We start from the raw sequence: 11,358 nt of genomic DNA on the forward strand, positions 1-11,358 counted from the left end.
TCTGGCCTTTATATATTTTCTTTCCTATAAGGAACATTGTTCTCTACCACCAGTCCTATTTTTCTTTCACAACAACTCTGTGAGGTAGGTAAGAGGGAGGGAGGAAGTGACGGGGCCATAAGGCCCCATTTGCACTCTGCATTTAAAGCACTATCATACCACTTTAAACAGTTGTGGCTTCCCACAAAGAATCCTGGGTACAGTAGTTTGTTAAGAGCGCTGAGTAGTTAGGAGGCCCCTATTCCCACCACAGAAGAGCTGTCAGACCACTCTGAGAACTGTAGCTCTGCAAGAGGAAAGGGGTCTTCTCTCAGCCTCTTTAACAAACTAAAATTCCCAGGATTCTTTGGGGGAGGCCATAACTGTTTGCACTAGTATGATAGTGGACTTCATGGCAGTGTGGGGATTTGAACCTAGGTCTCCATGATCCTAGTTCAACACTCCAACACCTGCACCTCACCTGTTCTCAGGATAGCCCTGATGCACATAGAAAAGTGCTTACACAAACCTAACAGGGTCTTTGGGTCCTGTGGCCTTTACCACATTTTTGAAGTTATTTCTACAGTTATTATTCTTGTTATTAAGTCTCTTTTTACATACTACAGTCTACTCTCTTCCTATAATTAGATTATTTTAACTATCATAATTGTCAAGTTTATCCTGTAACTTTTCTCTCAATGAATGTAGTTAGAAATTAGATTCTAGATCCCTATTTTCCCCCAAGTTCCCAACAAGCTGAAATTAACTTTTGTCATTTGCAGGTGGCGACCACAATCAGTAAGGTAGACAATACTATTTTTATTGCTCTGAAGTATAACAGCTTTTCTGAGGTACAACACTCAAGAAGAAAAAGGTAACTAAGAATCTAACAAAAGCCCAAACAGTGGAACAGTGGAAAAGCAGGGACTGTTATAAAACTGCTGCTGAGTAAAGTCATATAATATCACAGTGAAGTGCTCAGGGTTGAACTTTTCTGGCAATGGTTCATCCTTAAACGTACGGTAATTACATAGAAGCACATGGGCAAAGTTGGGAGTTGCAGCCCAATCCCAGACTTTTTACTCAGAAGCAAGTCCTGCCAAGTATAGTGAGACTTACTTTTAAGTAGGCAAGTTTAGGATTGTGGCCTTCATAACAAGCTCAGGACACGTGCATAGCTGCCAAGTTTTCCCTTTTCTCACAAGGAAGCCTATTTAGCATAAGGGAATTTCCCTTTAAAAAAGGGAGAACTTGACAGCTATGGACATGTATAGCTACTACATAAGCACCCCGTTTTCTTACAGCGGCTGTTACTTGTTATGAAAGAATGCCAAAATTTACAAGGCTCACTCTTCAGAAAAAAGATCCTGCTTTGTATGTAGTGAACCAATTCTAGTATGAGAGTTCTACAAGATGTGGTGTGTGCTGCTGTAATACTCTGTTAACATGTTATTAAGAATTAATAAGAGAACATGTAAGGACTTTCCTGTATAGCTGCATGGAAGGGAGGAGGGACAGAATTAATGTTGACACCCTATCATCCTAACACTATAATGCCCTGCACTTTTCTTACTGAACTACACAAGGATTACGTTCTGTTAGAGGTGATACCCTTGTACCCTTGTAGTCTCCGCCGGACACAAACAGCATCACAAATGCTTGGTGTCAAATACAGTACATGTGTTTTTATTCAAATGTCTCATAGAGTCTTTAATAGCAGGTTTGGTTTTCTTTAATAAAAAGTACACACAAGGCCTAAATCACCGTCCATTTACAGTAGAGTAGTGGTACACACACACCCTTCCCCTCCAAGGCACACACATCAGAAAGTCCTTAAAATACTTTAAAACTAAGCACCAACACTTAAGAAACAGGGCACCACATTTTAAAAGCTGGAATTTTCACAGCCCTCTTTCCCGCCAGGCCACGGCACCTTGTAGTATAATAAACACTAACTTCCCCTACAAACAGCTACAGCAAATGGGTAATAAAACTTGCAATCATTTGGAGGGGAGAGGGGAAGAGAGACACACCAAGCCAACCCAAGTATAGCCACACAAGCAGCAAGGGAGATTCTTCCCTAGCGAGCTAAAATGGAGACAGAATTTCATCTCTGCCCTAGAGAAACAGACAGAAAGGGCAGCAGTACCAGGTCTAGGTCAAGGTCACTAGCGGGGCAGTCTGCAGCTGCTTGCATAGCTGTCTTCAACCGCATAGACAACACGCTTCCCAAAACTCTCAGTGCAGACTCTCAATGCATACATACACAGGTTCCTCCGTTAGTTTTTTTAAAAAAAGAAGCCTCCACAAAACTCGGCATGCTTTGAAAATGCCCATTTGCTCTTATATTGCACTTCATGGAATTTTAGGGCTAGGCGAACTTTCAATCAGAAGCCCTCCGAGATTTATACATATGAAAATACATAATTAAAAAATGAAAGGTTACTGACCTTGCCCCCCACCCCACCGCTTTTTTTTTTAAGCAAGTGACCCAAAGAAAAGCCGTTAGCAGTAGATGCAATTGTAGCCCCTCTCTAGACATTCAGGAAACTCAATTGTGTAACCACTCTTTAGTTACCACTCAATTGTGTAACTAGCTCTTTAGGGTAGGAAAACCTCAATATTCCAAAACCGGATCCACTAACGCGAGGGCGATTAGACGGTGATGCGGGGGGCGGGGGCGGGTTGCTTACAACAGTGCCGGGCCCGGGAGGGGCCCAATAGGGCGCCCTTCTCCCTCGGCTTTGCGCGGCAAGGGAAAGGAGCAACGGTTGGTGCGCGCGATCCCTCCGGTGCCATTGGTGTCCCCACCTCTGCTACGGTTCATGCGTGGCAGGCTGCTAGTGTGTGCTTGGGAGGGGAGGGGAGAAGGCAGAGAAAGGACGAGAGGGCGGGAAGAAAAGTGGGAGGGGGAGGTCAGTCCTCTCTCCAAGACCCTTCCCCTGATAAACTATCGGAAAATTATGTATCTGTGGAGAGAGGGAAGTAATCGATCGCGCTCTTTTGTCTGAGGAGGAAAGGCGGCGGGAAGCCCCCCGGCATACAAAAACACGCGCGCGCACCCCGCAAAGCACACACGCCATCCGCGACAACCTTAGCCCTCTCTCCCTCTCCCTCCCTCCCCAGTGAACTTCAGGTGACCGACCATGGCTTTGACACATAAGCAGTTCAGCCCCGCCGACACTGAACCCGGGGGCAGAGCCAGGGAGGGGCCGGGCGAGCAGGCAGCGAGCATATGTGCCGGAGGCAGAGCGGAGGAAAATGACCCCTAAATCCACCCACGCCGCCCCCTCCGCCGCCTTCCTTCCTCCTTTCTTTAGAGAGACACCAAGCCAACGCGAAGGCTCTTTTTTTCTTTTAAAGACAAGACATATTATTTGTATGCGTGTGTCCCCACACAAAACACACTTTATTTCCTCCTCCTTCCAAGAGCGCCCGATCGCTTCTTGCTAGCACAGGGAACCAGAAGAAAAAGTTAACTGCTTTGCAAAGAATTGAGGAGGAAGCAGGAAAAATGGGGGGGGGGAGCGGCGGGTTGGAGGTGGAAGAGGAAGAAGCGGGGTGGGAAAGGAGGGAGAGCGCGGGTTGAGCGGCTGTGTCAATGTGTGGTGTGTGCATTGCCTGCAGGCTGTGGGAGGAGGAGGAGGAGGAGGAGGGCACTTTTCCGAGTCCTTCCTGCGCTCTGCTGCTCTGGTCTGGGGCAGCGGCGGCGCTGAAGCCTCCGACTCGCCCAGGCTCCATCTGACCCTGCATTTTATTGCAGCCGCGAGGAGAAGCCCCGAGCTCGCTTGCCGCCGCTCTGCAGGGACCTCGCATGCCACGATCTGCCTCCCGTGCAGTCCCCGTCCCCCCCCCCCCAATATCATTGCTGGCTTCTCGGCGGCAGCCAAGCAGCAGCCCCGGATTCTCTCGTGTGTGTGTGTGTGTCGCTCTGTGCCCCCCCCCACGCCGACGCCGCCACCCGCGCCGCTCCCCCGCCGCTCTTCGCCTCCTCCTCCCCGGCTCCGGGGCCGGCGAGCCCAGCCGCAACCTTTAGCCGGAGACGGACCTCGCGATTGATTCCGCGCAAGGCGCCAGCGAACCGCTTTCGTTTCCAATTGTGCAACTCCCCACCCCAATAAGAATAACAGTAATAATGATAATAAAAAGAAGCCTCTTCCTTCCCCCCCTCACCAACACACACACACACACCCCAGCATTAAAGAGAGAAATCCATTCACACACAAATGCACAATCACAAGAAAGGGGAGGGAAGAGAGGACGAATAGAGCGAAGAAAGAGAGGGAGGGGAGGGAGGGAGAGGGGAGACACACACACACTCGCTCTCTCCGGCTCGCTCTCTCCCTCGCGCACACACATACACACGCGCGCACACATGGAGGGGGAAAGAAGAAAAAAATTAAAAGGGCACAAGGCTGTTCATCACCAACATGGCTGCCTTAGCTCAGACCTAAAAGAGGAATAACCCAGGCTGTGTCTTTGTCAGTTTCACCTCTGTAACCCTAAACTAATGCACAAAACAACGGAGGAGGCTGCGGAGGGGAAGGAGGCAGGCAGAGACCGGGGGTGGGGGGGGGGGAGAGAGAGAAAGAGAGAGGGGGGAGAGACAGAGAAGGAGAGAAGGGGGAAATGGGGGGAGGGAGAGAGGGAGAAAAAAAAGGAGCACTTACGTGAAGAGAGGCGCTTGGGTTGCTCCTGCTTCCTCCTGGGCATTTTCCCCCCTTTTCACATTCTCCTCCTTGGTTTAATGGGGGATCAAATATATTTTTTTAAAAAGCCCAAAAGAGGGGCAGAGGCAGGCACAAAGCAGGGGCAAAGGGTGGCTGCCCAGCAAGGGCTGGTTTTCTTCTCCTGGGCAATGGGGGTGGGGGGGGGTTGAGAAGCTGCTTTTCCTGGAGCCAAGGAGAAGAGCCCCCCCGCCTCGCCTCTCTCCCCTTTTTCTTGCCCTTCCTCCCCCACCTTTTCTCTCTCTCTCTTCTTCTTCTCCCCCCCTCCCCCGGTCGTGCACCTGGCTTGTCCCCGGTCGCAATATTCTTCAATAGAAATGGATCTAATGGGCGAGGGAGAGTGTGTGCTCATATGCGGTGTCAATAATGAGGGCTGGTGCGGCGGTGTCTATGGCTGCTCCCTGTGTGTCTCCAAGCCCCTAACTAACACTAATGCAGGGATCAAAGGGCAGCGGCGGCGGCGGCAGCAGTGCTCACAGCTCACACACAGGCTGGAGAAGGAGAGAGAGACAGAGAGGCAGAGAGAGGAGACGAGACACACACACACGCACACACAAGGCAGAGCAAAGAGGAAGGTGCCCCCAGGCTCCTAGGCTGTACTTTACGCACACACCGAAACGCGAGCGCTCCTCGTAGCGAGGTTCAAGGGGGGACAAAGGCAGGCAAAGGGGGCAGCCCCAGCAGGATGCAGCCCCATTTTCCTCTCAGAGACGGAGGGGGGGTGGGCAGGGGAAGTTTGGAGTTCTCCACATTAGCCGCGTTGATTGTTAAAATAAAACAGGGTGTTCTTAAAATTAATAGTAAAGGTCAAGTTGGCGCGATAGAGAGTGGTTTTTTTATGGGTAGCTTGAGATGACCTTAGTAACGGCATTAAAAAAATGTATATTATTTGGGAGTTTAAAGAGGAACTCTTCCCCCCGCGTCCCCCCCCCCCCCGTTGATTAAACTAGAGGGTGAGATTAATTTTTTTAAAAAAAAATCTAGTGGTGAGTAGCTGACTTGAATTATGGACAGTGTGCTATCCAAATGTGGAACACTTTAGGACAGCTTAAAACCGGGTTTGAGGGGCAGGGGAGAGGATCAGCATGAAAATCATAACTCCTTGATCTGGAGAATGGGAGGGGGAAGGGGGGGGAGCAAGACTAGGTCACCCCTAATAGTTGGTTTTAACTGCTACATGATGCCCCTACAGGGCTCACAGTCATCCTGACTTATGAATTTGTACTTTATTCCTGTGTAAATGCAGGTATGGGAAGCTTTATCTATAAGCATTTCCAAGGTACATTATGAAGCCAGAGTTGCAGTTGTCATTAACTGATACCTGCTTTCATTACTGCACAAAAGCACACATCTTTCTTCAAAGATAAACATGAAGTGGGGGGGGGGGGGAGAGAGAAAAAAAAGAGACTGGGGCTCAAAAGCACAAAAGGTACTCCGTGAAAGAGAAGTGCTCTTTTTGTGTGTGACTTGCAGTCATTTGGATAAAGGTTCACTCAGAGGTGGCTTGCGATTTAAACTCTTAAAACCTGTTAGTACAATTGGAGTGAAATGATTTGAAGCACAGTTGTTTCACAGAGCTTTTGCTTTGTGCGAGAAGAACAAAATCTTTGAACTTAGTAGAAGATGTAACATGAATTATGACTCAGAAGAAAAATAACCATTTTCAATGTATTGTTACACTATGTGTTCCTCTTTTTTGTTTTCTTGCTATTGGCAATATTACTCATCATTTTAGTACTTTATATTTATTATTGCTGACCATGAAACACTTGTTTTAGTTTAAAGGGAGAACAATGAGAGTATGCGTTAAAGAGATTGACAGATACACATCAGCAGTCCATATTAAGGACTGCTTCAGACAGGTAAAAAAAATTGATTATTTCACATGTCTAGCACCAAATGTACATAGTGTATACATTCACTGGGAGGTCCAAGACAATCCTGGTTTCTACTGTGTGAGTGCTATCATCAGACGTGACCCTCCATAAGCAGATTACCTGCTTTTTATTCCTACACAGAAATGCCATCTGTGTGGGAAGTTCAATTTTTGTGAAGGAGACCCAAGTTCAGTTAAATTAAGCATGAACAGGTACTTGGAAGTTTGTATGCTCTTCAAGTGTAACAGAAGCAAATATTTCTGAAACAAACTTATACACAAAGACTTTTTACACACCCTCAAGGATGCAAAAGCTCAGTATTCCATGGAAACTCCAGTGTGACAAAGAAACAGGATGGGGGCATACAAGTGAATGGGTTCATATTAGTTAATACTGTACATGGTACACGTTTGTTTAAGGGCCCTCAACAACAACAATAACAACAACAGACCTTGTGGGGGCTTAGTTTTCGCTGCCTGGAATCCTACAGGACAGTATAATGTGGACTCTACACCTTCTTTAAGACCCTGTCTGTTGCCCCCAAGTTGTTATAGTATTCAACTTCTTTATCCACATACTACCTATCATAACAAATAGACATTTAGCTAGTACTTCATGTAATTTATCATCATATCACACTATATAAACAATCCTGCACACATATTTTTTTCACATTTCACCTGATTACAGTGCCGGATTTATGTATAGGATAAGTAGGCTGAAGCCTAGGGCCTCTAAATGTAGGGGGCCTCGCCAGCCCTCCCACTCCCCAGCGGGCAGTCTGCCCTCTCCCAAAATTGCAAACCCAAGACTTCATGCGAGAGCAGGGCAACTCAGGCCTCTAAATCTAGGGGGCCTCACCAGCCTGCCCGCTCCCCAGTGCCGCAGTCTCCCCTCTCCCAAAATTGCAAACCCAATACTCTATGTGAGGGCAGAACAACTTGGGCCTCTAAATCTAGGCAGCCTCGCCAGCCTGCCCACTCCCCAGTGCCGCAGTCTCCCCTCTCCCAAAATTGTAAACCCAAGACTTCACACAAGGGCAGGGCAACTCAGGCCCAGCAACTATAAGACTCAGGGCTAGCCTGTGTGGCCCAATTTGAAGCAGTGGGGCGCAACTTGAATTTTTTTTTAGGGCCCCAGTTCACAGCCAAAGTCTGCAAAATCTTATAGATATAAATAAAATCCATCTAGGTTGCCCTGGTGCAGGGGCCCCCTTAGGAACAGCCCACAGGGCCCAATTTGGCCCAATTGCTCCAATTGCCTTAAGGTCAGCCCTGATGAGACTGACAAGCCCTGCACCTTCTAGGTCCCTGGTGTCACCATTCAGAGTACAAACTCAAGGACTTGTTATGGAAATAAAGGGGGGCCATTATTGGAAATCAGTTTTTTACCCCGATACAATGAGCTCAGCCACCTTTTATTCACAGTCACATAAGCACTACACTACAGCATGGCCATAAACATGTACGTTCAACTGCTGAAATATACACCCAATATGTAGCAATGGAGATTTATGTTACTGCTTTTTGAATGAACACTGTATTTTTTTGAATTACCTAAGAGCCACCAATAGGGAGCTCTATAATCTGACAGCTAACCAATTGGGCACTACCAAACAGCGACCCCTATTGCTGAAAGCAGGCAACCAGCAGGGAATGCTTCAGCTCAGCCTTTGCACTGTTGACTGAACACCCCCTGCTGTGCAGATATTGGTGAAAGCTTGTAAATTGTATCCCTTCTGGCATCCTGGCCAACTCTATTATTCTGGTGTAAACCCTGGTGCACCAGAAGCAGAGAATAGCAGCAAATAAAACCCACTCATACATCAGCAACTGATAAGACTTGTCAACCAGTTCTTCCAAAGTCTTCCTAAATTATAAAACTCCAAAATACAGACCAAAAGAGAGCAGGTCTGGGAAGAGCGAGAAATACAATGGGCACCACCAGTGAAAAGGCCCTGCTCCGTGTAACTCCTGCCCTGTCATTTGATAGAGTGCCCACTTGCGCTCCTTCTTGACATGGAATGCTCTCTATTGGAGTCTCCAGGTCCACTACAAAGACCATAAGAAGGGAAAGCAGGGACCTTGAAGTTCCCAACAGCTGTTAAGCAAGCAAGCAAGCACACAGGTCAGCTTCGTCACAGTCAGGATGCCAATGTCCTGGCCAGGCCTGCACCCAATCTTGTTTTTGTACAGTCTTGATTGTCCTCAGTAACCAAAATTATATTATCAACTATACAAGCAGAAAAGTTGTAAAAATGCTTTTGCACTTCATCAAAACTATCCAGCAATATCAAGTTATAGGAAAACTGGTGCTATTAACAGTGATCCTTCTAGTTGGTTAATTGGTTCAGCAACTTCCATGCACATGACGTGTGATGCTAATTATTTTCCCCTAGAGAGAAATGATAACTAATCAGAGGCAGCTACAGGAGAGTTATGAGATTCAGATGAGGGTCAGATGCCTTGTCAATCCCCCCAGGTACCGTGTTTCTCATATTATAAAACACGTCTTATATTTATTTTTCCCTCAAAAAAACACACTATGGCTTATTTTCAAGGGATGTCTTATTTTTTTTCCTCCTCCTCCTGCCGTGGCCGGCATTGCTGCTGCGCCTATCACTATGTCTTATTTTCGGGGTATGGCTTATATTCCTTGAATGCTTAAAAATCCTGCTATGGCTTATTTTATGGGTATGTCTTAAAATATGAGAAACAGGGTATATAAGAGGACAAGCCGGCCTGCCCAGCATTCTCTTAAAGAGGATAAGCCTAGCATGAAAGACTTGTGTATAGTACACAGATCTGAAAGGGCCACAAAGAGTAAACCACCCAAAAGGTATGCTGAAGAGTTTGCTAAAATAGTCATAGCAGATACAGCTGTTGTTAGTAACTCAGAGAAGGTTTGGGAACCTTCAAGCTTCCAAGAGGTCCAAAGTTTAACCTCATTTCGTAATTTTATGTTGTGAACTACACTGTGATCTTCAGATGCAAGGTGGTATACAAATTCAATAACTAAAAATAATAATACAATTGTCATAACACTTTCCTCCAACTGTTATAATTGCTACTGTATTGATGAAGAGCCTGTTTACACATTGTGTTTTGCCCAAATGCATGGTTTGGGGGTTAGTGCATAGAGTAGAACTTGTGTGAAACACCCCTAACACAGTTCAGATATCCACCTGAACATCTTTTGCACACAATATTGAAACAATATGTACTCTGAATGGTGAACAAGTGCGTGAAATCAGAAAGAGTAAAAAAGAATTTGTTTATTTAGTTTTTTTCAACAATTGAGGGTGTGTTTTTTCTGAAATAAGAGATTCTACTGGTGCATTATTGGCAGCCATCTGCTCCTGCATATATGATAAATGATTCCTTTTGATTCCGTTTATGAAAGTGGACACGTTAAAAACTTTCTGTTTAGTAGAATTTCACTTTTGGCAGTCTTAAAAAACAACAACTATAAGCATGCACATTTCTTAATATAGAAAAGTGTCCAATACACTCAAACATTCAGGACAGGGGAGGATAGAGAAGAGGAAACTTTTATTCCTTTCATTGTCTCACTCATCTTGCCCAGGCTTCCTTACCTCTATGCAAAGATCTGCATGCAGAAACAAGCTTTCCTGCTGCACATGTCACTTGCTAGAACCACAGGTATAAATCAGGAACCACAGGTGTAAATCAATGCAATTCCAAAATTGGATCAGGAACGACAGGTAGAAATCAGATGCACACCCGCATGCACACGCTCAATCTCCACTAATTGTGTTTAGTTGCATTTGTATGTTAAAAGTCAATGCAATGTGGATAAATCATCTGTACTCAGGTGCATCTCATGCATATTTATGGTTTCTGATCCAGCAGGAAGTGATGCACATACAGAAATCTGCTTATTCGGGAGGATATCCTTAGCTGGCTCGGGGTGCTTAGTTTTCAAAAAAATATGTGGCTTGAGAAGATGCCTGTGATTGGTCTCTTGGGGGCAGCTGCTGCTGCTCCTCTGCTCAACCTGGGAGGATCTGGAAGTGGAGCAATGGTTGGAGGCTGTAGATCTGCCAGAGTAGAACTGGTCTCAAAGGATGTGCAATTGAGGAGGTGCTCCCCCCCCCCATAGACACCCCCACACCCCATCCTTTAAACTGAGAACTTGGACTCAGAGGAACCTTTTACTTCCCCTTCCCTGTAAGCCTATGCTAACTTCTCATTTCAGCCTAACTATGAGCACTTTTATCTCCACAGTAGTCTCTATTGTTGATATTCAGAGATAGCACAAGAGCAGTGCACACACCGTACCCTCCAACATTTCTCCGATGAAAATAGGGACACCCCATTCCATAATGATAATTTCACTATTTATACCCCACACATCTTACTAGGTTGCCCTAACCACTCTGGGCAGCTTCCAACACATATGAAAACATAACAGAACATTAAACATTAAAAATAAAAAAACTTCCCTATGCAGGATTGCTTCAGGCGGCTTGTGGGTTGGATAACTCCATACCCTCCAACATTTCTCCAAGGAAAATAGACACATCCTAAGGAAAAGCAGGACATTCCGGGATCAAATAAAAAACCAGGACAGCTTTTCTAAATCAGGGACATCCCTGAAAAATAGGTACACTTGGAGGGTCTGACATGCCCTTGGCTCTCTCTAGTTTTAGATTTTTTTTATGTGTGCACATTTTTAAAAACATGATTTTCCTGAATTTCACAGCATGTAGGAACTTACTACTGGCCTGTCATTTCCATTTTCTGTCAAGCACA

At 45.9% G+C, this 11,358-nt stretch overlaps 1 protein-coding gene across 3 annotated transcripts in view; it reads right to left on the bottom strand.

Moving 5' to 3' along the window:
- ZNF827 (zinc finger protein 827) overlaps positions 1–4,948 on the bottom strand; it is a 113,757-nt gene extending 108,809 nt beyond the window's left edge. For all 3 annotated transcript variants that reach the window (XM_060278635.1, XM_060278636.1, XM_035111673.2), the window contains exon 1: positions 4,650–4,948. In XM_060278635.1, the coding sequence (XP_060134618.1) occupies positions 4,650–4,692 (43 nt within the window). In that variant the 5' untranslated portion in view covers positions 4,693–4,948. The remainder of the gene's footprint in view (positions 1–4,649) is intronic.
- Between the last annotated feature and the right edge of the window lie 6,410 nt (positions 4,949–11,358).

The sequence above is a fragment of the Zootoca vivipara genome, chromosome 9, assembly GCF_963506605.1.
Source record: "Zootoca vivipara chromosome 9, rZooViv1.1, whole genome shotgun sequence".
Taxonomy (NCBI): Eukaryota; Metazoa; Chordata; class Lepidosauria; order Squamata; family Lacertidae; genus Zootoca; species Zootoca vivipara.